General features: G+C 41.4%; 1 protein-coding gene across 3 annotated transcripts in view; it reads left to right on the forward strand.

Moving 5' to 3' along the window:
• The window catches only part of AIDA (axin interactor, dorsalization associated), a 29028-nt gene that overhangs the window by 5670 nt on the left and 5815 nt on the right, over positions 1–17543 (forward strand). The window contains exons 3-8 of one of the 3 annotated variants that reach the window (XM_039705800.1): positions 4906–4959; positions 6928–6982; positions 12365–12428; positions 12869–12975; positions 14151–14162; positions 16829–16951. In XM_039705800.1, the coding sequence (XP_039561734.1) occupies positions 4906–4959; positions 6928–6982; positions 12365–12428; positions 12869–12975; positions 14151–14162; positions 16829–16951 (415 nt within the window). The remainder of the gene's footprint in view (positions 1–4905; positions 4960–6927; positions 6983–12364; positions 12429–12868; positions 12976–14150; positions 14163–16828; positions 16952–17543) is intronic. The other 2 variants (XM_039705802.1, XM_039705803.1) reach the window with 2 other exon arrangements.

Raw genomic sequence — 17543 nt, forward strand, 5'->3', positions numbered from 1 at the left:
ATTCCCCAACATTTTGTTGAAAGAGCACTTTATCTCCTCTGCCATGAGGAATGCTACTGACAAAAAAAAAAGTAGAATCTTGCTATTGCTTAAAAAAGGACTTAAAACTCTGCACAGCAAAATCTCTGTTATAAAAGCTCCTTGCTGTGCTTGTGTTCCCTATTTCTGCAGGAGCTCATCCAGTGTATCATCTAGTCAGTATGACTAATTACTGTCATCACTATTATCATTCACATGGCATGTAGCTGGAGGGCTTGGTGCATACTGGGTTTGTAAGTGGTTTGATTAAATAGAAATGTATCTTATTTCCCCTTGCCCTTCTAAAAATCAGCTACAAATCAATAACTTTTGCTCAACTGTTCTCCTGCCAGTGCACCTACCAGCATGCTCTTTCCTCCTGGTTCCCAAAAACCTCTTAATCTGTTTCCCTAATATCTTGACTTTCTGAGGCTCTGTATGTTACACAAGGGCCACTTTTTGTTGTTGTTGTTTTGTCTGGGTTTTTTTGGTTTTTTTTTGTTTATCTGTAGAAGAATCTGTAAGTCTGTAACCTTCTGCGTTTGCTCATCTGATGTCACTGGCCAAGGCTATGTGCAGAATTTTGTAGATTGGAAGGCCATGAAGATGATTATGATTTCCATTTGCTTGATCTACCCTTATTGCAGGTTTTTTTGTAGATTTTCAGTCAGCTGTCTTCCAGAGGACCCTACATACTGCTGAGAATTGTGAGGCTGTCATTTCTTACTTGACCTACCCTGTGGTGAAGGTGGATTTCAGCAGTGATTCCTCTGTAGCAAGGGGACGCTACATTCTGTGTTCAAATAGGTTCATACTAGGTTCAAATCCTCATCCCTATCTGTCTGTATGAACTTTTACCATATTTGGGTTTATTTCATGAATCACAGGTGGTGTTACAGTGCAGATATGGCCACATGAAAATTGGTGGTGTGTTACTTGCTAATGTAATCATACAATCTGTTAATCTAAGAACACTTGACAGATACCAGTTTCTTTCCTGGTCATAATGTGAGGCAGTTATCATTTATCTTCTAATGCATGTATTGTTTATGGTAAGAATTGAGGCTTTTAAATAGTCATATCTCCCATTTTTCCTCCTAAAGAATCACTTTTGAAACACTATATGCTACTTGCCTTGATAGAGCACACTATCTATTTTGTTGTTCACTCCTGTATTTTCAAATTGTGATGGGTTGTCATCTTACAACTATTACAGGACATAATTCTGTATTTTTCATTCTTTGTCTTGAGTAATTGACAGTGCTGTACTCTTCATTAGTGATTGTGAATGTTATTGAAGAATTTCTCTGCAGACCCTGTAGACAGCAAATCATTGTGTTTAGTCTCCTTTCAACAGCTATAAAGAGGCTGTGCAACAGTTTTATCACTGAGAGGCAGCATGTGTGGAATGAAGAGTTACAGCTCCTGGTGAATTTACCTCAGTCTTAACATTTTGAATACTGCTGTTCACTGTTTTACCTCCATTCTTTAAAAATCCCATCTTCATTCATGAGCAACTACTGTGTTTTGTGATGGGAATTGTTCCAGTTAGGTTTGGCTGTGGCTTTCAGTTTGCCTCCAGCTACAGTTACTCTCACCCAGTTCTCTGTGCAATAAATGTGACCTTTAAAGCCCTCTTCCAACCACAGTTGTTGCTTCTTGTGTAACTGTTTTTGTGCTAGGCTGAGTTTTCATCAGTGTTTGAAAATCTTGCTTTTGAAGCATGATAACTTGCTGAAATATGAGCACTGTTGAACAGTCTCAGTATGATTCATTAAACTGCTGGTTTTCTAACAGCCTAAACTCTGGTTAAAGCCAAGCTCTGCTCTGGCTCTGTGTTTGTGCAAACATCTTTGCCTGCATTACAGTTAGCACAGTCCTTACTCACGCAACTCCTCTGAAGAAACTTTGACTACGAGATCAACTGACTTTTCCCCATTCTAATCACAAGTTTATGTAAAATGGAATCTAAACTATTTTAAACTAGCTAAGTTAATTATGGCTTCAGTCTTTCTAATGAGATGCAGAATGTTTTCCCTGCTGCAAAAAGGAGCCTTTGCAGCAGGGATAGTTGCAGCTGAAAATGATAGCAGTGTTTAGCTGCATGTTTAACTTTTGGGTTGGGTGTGGTCCCTTAAAAAATAGTTATGAATAATGCCTGCTGGGAGCTTGCCATATTTCAATAGATTCCATATAAAACCTATTCTTTACTATTTTAAGACTCCCAAACTCTCTTAAGTTAATCTGTTTCTAGAGCCATTTTTGCCCTTCAGCTCCTAGGAGCCGGAGGACACACATTTTGTATTACTCTTTGTTCTGTGAGGGGTTCCTAGTTTGGGCAGTTTTCAGAACACACAGTTATAAATCTGCAGAATAGAGAGTCGTGGAGTTGTTGAATTTATTGGTGAGTTGACACAGGAGATAGGGGTTGAGCAGTGCTTTTGAGATCTCCCTTATGGTGTGGGCTTAAAGAGAGACCAGGAGGGGCAGAGGCAGGTGAAAATCTGTTTACATGTTCTGGTTCTGTGATGGGGCATAGAGTCTGTGTGCTGTGTGCTGGTACCCTGCAAACTTATAGCCCTCTTTCTGTTGTGCAAGTGGAGGAATTTTGATCTTATGCAGAATGGGCATGTTCTTTGCTCAGCAGTCAACACCCTAACCATTGGAACAGCTGGACTTTTGCAAATGCTGGAGCTGTAGTCAAACCTCAGAGATTCCCCTCCCCTAGGGAACCTGTGGATTCCTTTCTTTTACACATTATTTCACACCTTTCTCTTTAAGAATCTACCTTTGCAGAAATAGTTTTCCAGATGTTCACAAATAGAAAAAGGAATTCCTTTTGTTATACTGCAGCTGATTAGATGGCTGTAGTGTGTTCTCATTCTAGGCACTGAGAATCTGCTTCTGCAGTACTACTTGGTGTCCTCCCCCCCAGCCTGGCAGTACATGTAAACAAATCCACAACGCCCACATATGCGGTGTAGGTCTGAAAGTCTCAAAGTGGACTCAGGACTTTGTATGCTCTTTTCTATCTCCAAATACCTGTATTTTTTCAAGCTTTGCTGGAGATGCAGTCATGGGTCTCTGTTGTATTAGCAGAATTTATTTTGGGGAGGAGGGAGGTTGTTGACTGAACAATGTGTCCTGTGTTAATAGGCATCACTCGCTGCTTTTTGGGAAGGTGCTCAGAAGAACTAAAGTTTTTGAAAGACTGCCATACAATGGACAGTAATAAAAAATTATGAAGATATAAAGTCTGGCCTAGTGCCATATTGTAACAATGTCAAGGAGAGATGCCAGCTGGGAAGAAATGGCTTCAAGAACTTTGATGAGCCTGTAGTGGCAGACAAAAGTCAGATATCTGAGGCTTTTGCACACTCCAGCTGTTGGCTCTGCCCTTGAGGTATTGATGTGTGACTGACTGACGATTCAGCTTCTGAACTCTTTCAACTTGCAGTGTGGCCTAAGGTGAACTGAAGCTGCAGTCACTTAGTTGAAATTACTGGGGGCCTAGGAGCAGATTGAGAAGGATTTGTGACACCACTTTGCGGGACAGCCAGAACAGGTGATGGGAGAGGCATCTTCGAAAACAAGCGTAGTTTTTATCTGCTGTCACCAACCTCTTGGAGTCCAAAAAATATAACCCACCTTTTGGATTTGACTGTCACTGCATAGATTGCCAGGTGCCCATACTCTTGAAGTTCTTTGATGCTAGAATTGTGCTCTTGGAAATCTTTTCCTTGCCTTGCATCCAGTTTGTGGAGAAGCTGTTTTTATACTGCCTGATTTAAAAAGAGAGAATGAGTTACAAGTGTGTATTTCAACTTTAATCTTCCTTCTGGGGGGAAATTTAATTTGAAAGTAAACCTCTTTATAGCTTCGTTGTTGCTGGTTTTCTTGCCCTATAAACGTTTCACAGAGTATTTTGAGTTTATATCTGGCACTTATTACTGCACATTGTCTGAGTTTTTCTTCACAAAAATAACAAACTTGTGATGGTCAGGAAAAATACAATTGTATCCTCTTCGTGTCACTAATGGAAGTCTTAACTCCTCATTTCCACTGGTAGTAACAGAAACAAATGTGTCTTGTTGGAGCATCTTACTTTGTGAGACATAAAAGCTTAAAACTGTCTTCAAAGCAAGATTCCTTGCAATGAGCTATTCTGAAGCCCTTCCCTCTCTTCTGCAGTTTTAAATGAAAATGAGAAATTACTTCACAGTTCTGCTCACAGATATTTTAGATTGCTGACAAGTTTGAATTCAGGCATATATTCCATTATTCACTCACAGTTTAAATCTCTTAAAATCACAAAAATAGAGAGTTAGAAAAAAAATCCACCTTTAGGCTTCCTCTCCCACCAAAACCCACAGGAGTGGGCTGTGTTTTTTTAAGGGCTGAGATACTGGGCAGCTCTAATGTCTGATGTGGGTGGACTTGGTCTGCTGAGGTTGGGAGCTGTAGGCCTGGCTCCTAAAAGGGCAAATCAGCACAAACCACTCAGGTTCTCAGGAGGTAATAGGCTGCTTGGCTTGGATTTTTTTTTTTTTCAGTCTCCTGTCACCTGAGAGCAGTTGAGTTTATAAACAGTTTATGATGTGGTAAGCATTATTACAGTTTCTACAGAGTGAACCCCCATCTGTGTTGTTGGGCTGTGGAAGGGGAGTTAAGTGGCAGATGTCTTTCACCTATTGTGCTTTCAGTAAATCCTGCTTGTCTATAAAAAAAAGCTTCTGATGCTCAGTGGTCTGGTACTGAACAGTAGACCTGAAACCTTTTCAAAAAAAAGGTTCAAAAAAAAGGCAGCTGTTTGTGTTTACATTCTGTAAAAGTATCAATCTGGACAAATACAGTTTCAGTACTAAATTATTTTTTTTTCCATTTCAGAAAACCATAGCTAAAATTGCAACATGCTTGGAACTGAGGAGTGCAGCTTTACAGGTATAGCTCTTTTTCCTGACTTCATACTTTAGCAGCAAATAAAAGCTGTAGAGCTTTTTAAAACTTGTTTACTGTCTTCAGAAATACCCAAACTTCTGAAAATGAAGTGGACACTTGGAATTTCCAGGCCGTCATCGTGATGGCCCAGGTGACTGCCTTAAGAAAGGCTGCAAGTACTTACGTGAGCATGTGTTGGTGCTTGTACAGGAATTTAACTCCACATTTTGTGTCTTTGGTTCTCTGCCTCATTTTCATCCTTCTGAACTGTTTTGTTTCTCTTCCTAACCTGTGTGCGAGGTTAAAAAGATCACCAGAATGACTCTTAGACTTACTCAGCTGCTTCATAATAGACCAGAAAGAAGAATGTGTGTGTGTGTGTAAAATAAAAGTTACTTTTTAGCTGTCATGAAAACTGGCAGTGCTCTAGGAAAATGTGGGAAAACAATAATTTGTAAACTACTCTTTGGGCTTCCTTTCTGGATTGAAAGTAGATGTCATGGGAGTGGATATAGTTTTTTTCTCAATACATGCTTATCCCCAAAACAAAAACAAGTGAGAGAAATTTCCAAAAGACCACGGATGGGGAAGGGATAAATCAACGACTGGGTTAGTGGATTACCTCTTTGCCAAGAAAGAGTGATGACAGGCAAATTTTGCATCAAGTTACTCCCAGCAGCACTGCCAAGTACTTCATTTTGCTGGACAGGGTGCTGCCTGCAGTTGTCTGAAAGGCTGGGATACAGCATGCTGGACTCATGAGATGGGGGCTGACTAGTCTTGAGGCTGTGTAGAATTTGCAGAATTATTTGGTTACCTCCACCTGTCATTCTATTTTGATCTAACCTGGGGTGTTTGAAGAATGTTTCATTTGCTTAGAGTCACTGTGACTTTGAGGAGGACCTGCATGTTCCACTATGGAACAGCTTTGTGGGTCAGGTCACACCTGGGAGCAGCAGCAGAAGCTGCAGACATGTCATAACCTGCCAAGCCGGAGAGGTGATGTTACACAAGAACACTCTTCCTTGGTGTTGATTCCCCAGCAGTAAGTCAAGGGATTTTATAAGGTTGTGAAAGGGTACAAGAACTTCTTGCCCATTTCACTTTGGGGAGGTTATGATTTCTTAGCAGAGCTTAAAGCAGTGAGTGTGCTCACCTTTTGCCACTCTCCTAACACTAAGGATATAGCTGCTTTAGTATCCTTACCCAGTCTTGCAGAAGGTCCCTATTCAGTCTTGGACAAAATCAAGAAAAAAAATCTAATTGGACCTTAAATGTTGAAAACAATGGGCAATCTTAAGGGACGCCAAGGGTGCAATGACATAATAGGTAAGACCTGACCATCCAATCAGAAGAGAATGTCCAGTGTCAGTCCTCTTATTTCCACTTCTTTTTATGCCAGCTCTGCCACTTGTCTCACAATAAACTAATCTTACCAAACTGTTGGTGAGCTACCTCAGAATAAAAAATTAGGAACTTCTCTGTTGAATTAATAAGTCAGATAGGTTTACTGAGAATTGTACATGTATGTGCCACAGACAGAGGAGGAAACCATCATCAGAGCTGGAGAAAAGAAAGATGGGAATTCCTCTTCTATTTTCAGTGAGTTCTTAGCTGAGTTTTGTCAAGCTCATCCTGTGAACTGTAATTTCTGCCAGTGTCACAATGTTGGACGCGTGTCTTGAAATGTGAATGTTCCTGTGTGCAGTAAGGAAGAATTTACAATGAGTTGCTTTAAAAATATTTATATTTCATTAGAGCTTGGAATATTGGACAAGTTTGTTCTTAATAACTGAGAAGTGACATAGTCTCTGCCTCACCTGTGAGCCTGCCTTTTGTTGGGGAGATTTTCTGGGGGGATGTAGCTTTGTAGTAACTTGGTGTGCTTGAGCAAAGGAAGCACCTTGCATGCTTATTCTGAGATGAGGGAGGTGCATATGAAGATCTGACTCTTTCTTTGTCCTGTCCTAGTCCACCCAGTCACAGGATGAGTTTAAGCTTGAGGATCTGAAGAAGTTGGAACCAAGTAAGTGGTATCTTTGTATTTTGAGTGCCATTTATCATGACAGCAGCAGGAATACTGATTAACCACACTGCGGTTCAACAGTGATGCTGGGTTTAGGTGCTTATTCCAAGTGTCTGTTACCACACAGAGAAAATCTGATGTGTATTAAGGAATGTAATGTGAGTAATTTAAAAGTACAGTAACACAAATGTTTCAGATAATAGATTAATCTTCATTTTCAAATAAGCAATTTGGGCACTGCTAATTTTTGCACAAAATAGTATTTTAAGCTATCAGTAGTACATTGTATAATTTACCTGCGCATTTCTTATTTGAACTGTATTTCACCACTTTGTGGTCTTCCTTCTTGCAGCATGAAATTTATTTTTTTCTTCTGAAAGTATTTAACTTGTGCTTATGGTAGCCAATCACCTATCACCTCCCACTGTAATGCTACCAGACCAGCGAAGGTGAGAGTCAAAATGAGGATGTGAGTCAGTCTTTTGAAGAGTTTTGTGTGATGTTTTTTTCCAGCTGATGTTGGGTCAGGTCTTGGTATGTCAATCCAGAAATAACTTTTTCATATAGGAAGTATCTATTTATCTGCTTAATTTTCCTTCCTGTAACAGTGGCTACTTTTTTTTCAAAGCATCCTTATGATTAGAGCTTCCACATCTAAGCAATATTATCCTGAATGTTAATGTTTCTGCAATTCTCAGGGAACAGGAAATGTGGAAGAGCTTCTTTCATGCTGACTGAAGTTGGTTTTATTTTGCTTATAACACAATTGTTTCATTAAGCAGCATGTTGGGGATAAATATGATAGGCAGGCAAGTGTTTCCCCTTCATAAGTAGGCTGAGCTTCTCTGCACAGGATCCTACAGGGGACCTTGTTAAGAGGTGGAGCATTCAGCTAAGCTTCCTAATATCTCTACCAAAACATAGAGTCCAAATGCTTTTGAACTGTTCCTTGAAAGTGCAAAGTGAAGGTGTGTTATGAAACTGCTGGGTCTTATGGGTGAAGACCATAACTCAGGAAAGGATTTAACTGTGTTGGAATATTTGGTCTTCCTCACTCTACATGTTGCATGTCTGGCCTCTGAATTCTGGCTTGGGATTTTTCTGTAGATTTTGCTGCTCGCTGTTTACAAAGTATTTAAAATGTTGTAATCATTGAATGACTGTGGATTTTAGACTCCATTGTGCAAATGGCCTGTGAATGACTCAGTGATGGAAGAGAGACAGGAATCTTGTCCAAAATTTCAATTATGGTGCAACAGTCCTGTTGCTTATCTTGCCCTCCATCACAGAATTGGTTTTTTGCTGTCAAAAAAACTGCTTAGCAGTGTGAAGTGAACTCAGCCCACACCTTATACAACAAGCAACTATATTAAAACTGAGGAAGAGTGTGTGGCCATCAGTTTTCAAATACACTGAGTTATTTTCCTTGGAGGAGAACAGGTGCTTCTACAACAACAATTGAAAATTGATGTTCCTAATGCTGCTGTCTTGGATAGTTCTGGCCTCTTTCTTTCTGAATTGTGCCTTTGTTTTGTGGTTTTTAAGTGTGTCTTGAATAGAGTAAATCTTAATCAGGCCAATACCAGCCATTTCATAAAATGCACTGTGAAGTGTTTTAATTTGCATGTTGTCAGTTTTCTTTTGCATCCCACCAGAAGAAGCTAAAAAAATCTGGGCTGGCAATGTAAATAAGTGATTCCTTTGTTAGGTCAAGCCATTCAATTAGGGTGGAACAAAAACAGCTATTCATACAAAACAGCTATTCACACAATGTGGCTTGTTTTAATTACTTTTGTGCCTGAAGCTGTCAGAATGATTTTGGTGTTGTTATAACAACCAGGACCCTTAGATTTCCTTTTTTCTTTTCCCTTAATCTTGTGCTGTTGAGTTTTAACTTTTTCTATTCGAGCTTGCATTTCATGCAGATTGGAAAGTGAAGCAGTTGGCTACTTCTGTTTTTTTATAGAATTTGTCACTGAATAGTTTGTTGTGGAATAATGCTACAGGTGGTTCCATACATACAAATAGCTCTTTTGAGCCTGTGCTGTGTGAAGTCATTGTTAACACACTGGATTTCAAATCCATTTCTTTGTGGAAGCTTATACCAGTGTTAGAATGCACAGTACAAATGGGTGGGCTGGGGCATCCCTTGTGCCTGAGTGATAAGACAAGTGGATACTGGGTTGTACTGCAGAGCATGGTGTCTGAATTATTTTATGTTGTTTATTAAAAAAAAAAAAGTATAGGTATCAGAAAAAATCAATGTCACAGAAAATCTAAATGGACAGTAGTCTTTACCAGGTTAATATGTCCTGATCTTCTGGCTTATGTTGATAATTTCTTTTGAAAACTTTCAAGAAAGAGCCAACTGCTGGTAAAATCAGACTATGAGGATGGTGAAGGGCCTCGAAGGATAGCCTTATGAGTAGTAGTTGACGTCACTTCATCTGTTCAGGCTGGAGTAGACTGCTGTTAAAACTTCCTCATGAGGGGCAGGCACTGATCTGTGCTCTGTGATCACAGTGACAGGACCTGAGGGAATGTCCTGAAGTTGTCAGGGGAGGTTTAGGTTGGAGATCAGGAAAAGGTGCTGTACCCAGAGGATGGTTGGGCACTGGAAGAGGATCCCTAGGGAAGTGGTCACAACACCCACCTGACAGAGTTTAAGAACTGTTGGGACAATGCTTTCAGGCTCGTGGTGTGATCCCTGGGGTGTTCTGTGCAGAGCCAGGAGCTGGACTGTGATGATCCTTGAGGGTCCATTCCAACTCAGGAGATTCTATGATTCTATGCAAGTCAAAGTGAGACTGTCCAAAGTCACGAAAGAAAAGACAACTTCTGTGCAAGAGCCTGCAGAACACTATTTTAAAAAGTTTTCTGTTGGAAATGCAGCACAGATGGAGGCCGTGATGCTGTGATCCATTAGTTGCACTTGTGGAGAATTTTCTGGGAATCATGTTCTCAAGCAGCAACATTACAACATTACAAGGCTTTTTTTCCCAGAGGCAATTGTGGTTTTGAAAATGAAACAGAGATCCAAAAAAGCCCAAACCGGTCTTTTAAAGCTTGGATGTTTTACGCAGCATTACAAGGGAGATTGCTGTTTATATTAACCTAATTTGTTTTCCTGTGATCTGGTATTTTTATTTGAATCAACTGAAGCTCATACTTTTGGCAGATGCAAAGAGGATTTTCCTTTTCCTCCAAGTTTTATTGCTTAGCTTTTTCTCTGTGGCTTTGAATAAGTATTTCACCAGGCTGAGTGCGGTGGGCCTGTTGCTTATCCTGTTGATCTTTAAAGGAGCACTTAAATTGCTGTGTTACAACTTTGCAAAATTATTTGCCATTGGTGGTGAGACAAGAATTGAAAGCTGTTTAAAAACTTGAGCCACAGCTTTTGTACAGCAAAAGGCAAGAGGCTCTGCTTCTGAGCTGAATATTCAGCACCACATTTGTTCCTGGCAAGACAGGGGTGCTCAGCCTCGGGCAAAAGCAGCAGGATTTTAGGTGCTCTAGAACTGTTTGCCTCTTGCCTGGGCTCATGTCAGTAGAGCTTTTTGGGCCCTCTAGTGATGACTGAAATTAATTAGGAGGAGGGTTTTTTTGCTTGTAAGGGGACCTGATTAGTAGAAGAGAGGAGTCTAGCACTTGTGAACCTTTGGAAAGTGGGAGGAGAGCTACTGTGACGCCTGTCTCTTCTGTTTAATGTGCCTATGATCTGTAAGAGATCTCACTTCACTGAGGTTTTTCCTCCTTGGGTAGTTTCACTTTCTGTTTCTGATATGATGTATCTCTCTGAGAGCTGGGGAATTCTGAGAGTAATAAAAATCACCTTCTTCTCCTGAACCTCAGCAGCACTGGGAGATGACTGACTGCTGTTGATCAGCTGCTTTTCTGGTAGGAAGTGGCTGTGATTCTTCAGATTCATGTTGAGATCTACATTACTGGTCACTCAGAGCAGAAGTCTTTGGAGAGAGAGACATTGTGTCAGTTTTGTCTCTCATCAAAGCTCTGAATGAAGGCACTTTAAACCTTTCTCTGTATTTATGTATTGTGACTGGCTGGGATCAGACACTGGTTAACCTCTCATGTTGTAGCACAAAAATCAGAAAAAAATCAGTATGAGTAAAGACTGGAAAGACTTTTTGGTTTCTTTATAGTTTCCCAGAGGAGTAATTTATTCTTAGAGCATTCAGATGGTGTCTAGTAAGCTAATGCAGGAGTCCAGGCTGGCTGATGGGAATGTGAAGGCAGACAGGAAAGCTCTCCTGCACTGGCTGAGTTGTAGTGTGCTCAGAGGGGCCTGGCAATGGCATTTAAGATAACTGGTATTTAACTACCTCTTGGTATTTGTGTAATCTGAATGTTGTTTGAAAAGAGTTTTGTTTTCATTCAGAAGTCTTAAGGGGAGAATTCCTCTGCTCTGAGAGTGCTTATGGTGAAGTGAAGCTCTCTGAGGGGAGTCAGGGGTTTTTAGCTCTGCTCCCCCTACCAGTCTGGGATATTCATTGTCTGGTGGGAGAGTGCCTCTCCCTGCAGGTGTCCTCTTGTAAATTTTTAGGCCCTTTAACCATGATGAAATGCTTATTTCTTTCACATGTCTTTGGAAATTTCTCTTTCACTGGTAGTTGTGTTTGGAAATGGCAGCTAAAGTTGGAATTAATAAAGTGTGAGCAAATTTCCAATATAAACAGCAAAGCCATTCTGCATGAAATTCTGAAAGTATAGACGAAGTCTCTGGGGCTTGGTTCCCAGATGTTGTACTTTATCTCTCCTGAATTTCACCAATCTGCCCAGACATATCAGGGCAGATAAAAAGAAAACACAAACAAAGGCATCACCACCACCAAACAAAACCCCCAAAACACATGACTGAAGAAGTAGAAAATCTCACCAAACCTTTGTGCTAGCAGCGCACTTGGTCTCCCATGGTGGCCGCCTGAATGTGCACCCACATGTGTCAGCTCAGGTAATCTCAGTCTGTTTGGAGCTGGTGCCAGTAATGCCACCACCCTGCTCTCAACAGCCACCAAAGATTGCTACCCTCACCCTAGGGGCTGTAGCCTTTTCTCATTAAGATTTTGGTTATTGCCAAATTTATCTTACCTGTCTGTGTGGTGTGTTAGTAGTAATCTTGTACTGCAGTTGCAGTTCACCTGTCTGAATGTTAGAGTAATATAGCTTTGATCATAGTTGTGCTGGTGCTTAAAATATAAGAGAAGAGGGGTGTTTTTTGTATGATCTTATTATTTTAAGATTATTATCATTATTATTGTTATTATTATTATTTGTGTGTGAAGATGCTCTCAGAATGGACATAGCTGTGCAAAGTAGTAGTGCTGGTTTATGAGTATGGATTTTTATTTTTTCTCTTCTCTGCAGTCTTAAAGAATATCCTCACTTACAATAAGGAGTTCCCCTTTGATGTTCAGCCTGTCCCACTCAGGTAAGAGAGAACTTCTTGCGCATCACTTCATGTAAAGATATGTACTTGAAAGGGAGTACAGTCTGGGCCTGGTGTGTCTGAAACACATTTCTAGAGCCATCTGCTTGCCGGACTGCTTTGTGTAAATGGAGTAATAAAAGAACTTTCAAACTCTGTTTGTCTAGGTACCACTAAAAATCAAGACTATACTTTTGGTGAAATCAGTACTTGTTGTGTCCCTACATCTCTCTGTAATTTCCAGTGTCATCTCCTGGCTTTAGGCTCTGTGCTTTCTATTGGTCTGAGCTCCTGCAATCTCTGTCAAAGTCTGTAGGTAGTGGTAGAAGTTAAGTATGAAATGACATTAAAGAGTGTTGTCCATGCTCAGGTGCTGGCTTGTGAGTTGGCAGATGGGTGATGAGTGAGTGTTGGTCTCATTTCTTCTTTCTTGTGTTTTACAGGAAGATTTTAGCACCTGGAGAAGAGGAACACTTGGAGTTTGAGGAGGATGATGAGGAAGGAGGAGCTCGAGCAGGGACTCCAAACTCTTTTCCTGCTAGAGTTCCAGGTAGGGGCACTAGCCTTGCCATGCCAGCCTCTGTAGCATCTCTGAGCTCTGGCTTTAAAAAGCTCCTTTTTCCACCTCTGATTTGAAAAGTTTGGGTGGGAAGCTACAGGCTCATGTAAACAAATCCTAAATGCTGTACTGGAAAACCACAAGGGTGGCCAGTGAATTTTTTTCCCAGCAAACAATATCTTACTGTGAAACAGTTATATAGAGAACCTGTGAAGGTGGTACCATCTACTTCAAATAATTAGCCTTTAATTCTGACTCAGACGTGATATTTTCATCCTGGTGCACTTTAACTATGTGAAGCATTTCAAATGTGTTCAAATATAGACTGTGGCAATGTTTCTCCTGCAAGGAGCAGCACATCTTTCTAGAGATGTGAGAAGTTGTTGCTGCTTATTATTGTGTTGCATTGTTTGGTGAGACAGTGGCTTAGAGTGAAGGCAGGCTGTGAGAGAAGAAAGAGGGGAGTTTTGATTTTCATAGCTGAAGTCCTTGTCCATGTGAAAGCACTTTGTAGAACTGGATATACCAACAGATTCTAGAGAAGGTCTTCATGTAGTTTCAGGTTTTGTTAATTTAAATGTTGTAACAAAGGTTCTTTAGTGTTCCTGGTTCCTTTAGCTCCTGGTGTAATTTCTTTGCAGAAGAAACAAGTTTCTAGTTTCAGAGCTGTCTGGCAAACTTTGTATTTCAGGAATGAGATAAGTAAGGAAACCAGTACTGGAATAATGGTTAAAAGAGCTGGGGTGTTGCATTACTTATGCCTGGAGAAAACAAATGATACTCAGTTGTGATCCCAAGCACAGTGCTGAAATGTCCCCTGCAGGCTGACCTGATGTGGACATGCACAGTCTACAGCTGTTCATGCCAAGCTCCCAAAAAGGCTGTCTCGGTCCTTGTTATTCACCATGATAAATCATTTTATGGAGATGCCTTCTGACTGTCCCGAGTACAGCAGGAAGACTCAAACAAAAGCATTTTGCAGCTCTGGGGTGAGCCGTATGAGTAAAGTGAACTTTCCCTATCTGAAACCGACAGAGTTGTGTTGCACACCTTGCTTTGATGTGCCTTTAATCCATAGTGTGGACTGTACTGTCTAACTTACCATGGTCTTGTCTTCTCCATGCATGGCTTCATCGTTATCACGTTGCCCCATTCATCTAACCCAGGAGCCAACAAAGGTATGAGAACCTTTTAGTATGTACAGTAATTTCTGTGCTCACATTCACGTAGCTGTGGTCTTCTTCATCCAGCTCTTAGTGCCAATCCTCACAAGACAATTTTTGGTAACAATCACACTACTGGGCCCCTATCTGTTGGTCTTCATTTGCCTTCAGTAAGTAGAAAAGGAAAGGTCATGTTTGTTGATTCAAACAGTTCTCTAGAGGTCCTGCTGTACTAATGAAGAGGTTCTGGGTTGTGGTGTAGCTAAGGGTATAGCTGGATTTTATTTACTGGAATACACATTTTATGGGAAATCTTACACAAAGAGTATTTGTGTAATTAGACTTCTGTGCTGTGTGGAGCAATGAACTGACCAATGGCTTGCTGCCTCTAACAGCAAAGGTTTCCTACCTTTCTCCTGGTTATATATGACTTTATTCCAGTGCTGTGCTCTTCTATGAGGCATTTCCCTTTGTGAGCCCAGAAGGAGACTTAGCACTTTTTTCCCCTTTCTCTGAACTGGGATTTGGGAGTGGAGAGCCTGAATGCCTATGTCTTGGTGGCAGTGGGCGGCTGGGCTGGCTCACTGTCTGTCCCTGAAACCTACTTGGAGGAGGACACTTTTCATTTGCAGATGCTCCCATCCCTCTCTGGCAGAGATGCTCTGTGGTTGTGTCTGGTGTGGCTGCAGCTTTCTCCTGAAAGGCCTCAATGTGAGCCTTCTCAGGGGCCTAGGCCATGGTGGCTGACAGAGGGGGGGTGCCCAGCCCAGGAAAGCTGTACTATGGAGAGGGCACTGTCACCTACTCTGGCCGCAGAGGGTCCAGCACATGCCTGCCGGGGGCTGTGGCACATGTGAGGCAGGTTACAGTCAGCTGCTCTAGTCCACTGCTGGCTTGGCTGTTCCTCTTGCTAGGGCAGGAAGGAAACAGTGTTCCTTGGATGCTCTCTGTCCTACTGTTCTCTTGTCTCCTGGAAGACTTTGGCCCTTCTGTCCCTTGCAACTCTGCAATTTCACACATTCTGGAAAGCATTCTTCAAGAACAGAATAATTTCTCTTAAGCCAGAATTTTTATAATAAACACCAGGCTGAGGCATCTTTCAGGTGATTTTTCTGTCAAGTGGGTGGAGTGATGGACAGGAAAGCTGAAGACTGCAGTTATTCCTGGCTCTTGGGGGCCATGCTGCTTTTAGAAGACAACTGACCTATGATGGAGCAAAGGTTTGTGCCAAAGAGAAGACCGGCTTGCTTCTGCCTTCACTTAGATTGAAAGAAGAACTCTATATTTGAACATCTCTTCAGGAAAGAAACAGAAAGATTAACTAGAGCATGAGCTGCTTTGCAAACATGAGGGCTCTCTACTAAGTTTGCTCTCTAACATTTCTCCCACTGCAGTCAGAAGCCTGTCCCATTGCTCAGAACACTGGGCTGAGCTCTGCTGTGCTGTGTTGAGAGGTGTGGACCCAGTGCTTTGGAGGCCCTGAGTCACCTCAAGACAGAAAATACAGAAACATACAGCATCTGTGATAGAAATTCAAGTCTTGCACGTGATTCTGAGAAGGGGATTGGATGCAGGAATGCTCATGAAATCTTGCTGAAGCTGAGCCTGTAGTTCTCAGAGCAGAATGCGAGGTCCCTCTTGCAAAGCCAGTCTCTCATAAGATGAAATCTTTGTGGTTCCACAGCTCCTCAAACAGATGACAGGAGAAAATTGTGTCAAGAAAACACCCATATTTGACTTGTGAAAGAAAATTATTACATTGTTTAGATCTCAAGCCTTAGGATAACTTCTTTTTTTTTGTTAGAAAACCAAAACTGTAACTCAAACTTGCTTATGAGCCTGAGTATTTTCTATCCTGGTGCTTTTCTATCCTGGGCAGAGGGGCTTGAAGTGTGCCAGTTTTTGCTAAATTCAGCATGAAGTAACTTACTCCATGTTTGAAGACAGAATAGCATGACTTTTAGTGAGTTTGAGCAGTCTGGACAGCTGCACTGTCTTCTTCAGCACTGTGAGGATTCATTTATACTGACCACCAAGTTTTGATGCTAAAAGTTCTTAATGCAGAGCTGGGGAGTCCTTCCTTTAGGTAGACGCGAACTTGGGGGATGCAAACACTTACTTCCCCCCCTCCCCCCACTTAAGTAGAGGCCAGTAGCACTTAAGAATCAGTTTTTTTGTTCCCTTATGTTCTGTGTGATTTGCAATAATGCCATTTTCCTCCTTAATCTCGCACTCTAAATGTTCAATGTGGAGCCAAGTCATGTTCAGTGGGGTTGGACTCCTGATTAAGTGTCTAAACCTCCTGCAACTGCAGATTGAATCCAACCTCCCAAATTTAATCCTCAAAAATGCTATCAAGTGAATTCTATGAAGTGCTATTCTGCTTGAAGGCAAGAAATAATGCTTTAAACAGTCCTCCCCTCTATTTTTATGGCATTAGTTTTTTATCAGTTGATTTAACTTGAGGCAGTCCTGAGTTTTTTCTGGGGGGCTTTGAAATCTATCAAAGGATGTTGTGTGTCTGTGCACAGACATTCCCATAGTGGTGTGTATTACTGGGATAGGTATCTTTGGAGTTTCAACCCCCTAAGAACAGCATCTTCCATGAGAGAAGATGGGAGAAGTGAGACCTCTGCTGTGAGATGACACCCAGGGTTAATAATATGCTTTACTCTTTCCAGGTACTTTATTGCCCAGGTTGCCATCTGAACCCGGGATGACATTACTCACCATCAACATAGAGAAAATTGGTCTGAAAGATGCTGGGCAGTGCATTGATCCTTACATCACAGTCAGTGTAAAGGGTAATGATTTCTGTTCTGCCTCCTCAGTGCTGCTTTAGAGAGAGTGCATTTTCTGAAAGCTCTATTGACTTTTCAGCCTGCTGGGAAAAACATTTGTTGGCACTTCTGTTGTGGATGTAGGGCTTCTGCTTTAATCAAGGGCAGAAAAATCCTGTATTTGACAGCTACTGGGAGGTATCTGCAGGATACACTTCTCTCTGTGCACTCAGGGGTGGCTTGTCCATGCTGATTTACCCTACTTCTCCATCACAGCTTCTACAGCTGACTCCTAAGTACAGATCTGCTTGGACTGTGTGTACTCCCCATGCTTATTGGTCTCTGGGCTTTCTGGAGGTGGGGAACCACAGCCCACTGACTCTATTCTTGCCCTCTCATTGAACTAATTTTGTAGTAATACAAATATAATCTTACCAGGGCTTGAGGTTTAGAGGGATGGGTATGAAGCTGAGAAGCAAAGCTTGCAAGTGAAATAAAATAAAAAATGTGTTAGCCTGGCTAGTGAAATGCTTCAGCCAAAGCCTGATGGGCTGAAAGGCTTCATAAATCTGGAAGAACCTCTCTCTGTCAGTCCAGGATAGGCAACATGAGGATT

The sequence above is a fragment of the Passer montanus genome, unplaced genomic scaffold (assembly GCF_014805655.1).
Source record: "Passer montanus isolate IOZ18808 unplaced genomic scaffold, ASM1480565v1 scaffold185, whole genome shotgun sequence".
Lineage (NCBI taxonomy): Eukaryota > Metazoa > Chordata > Aves > Passeriformes > Passeridae > Passer > Passer montanus.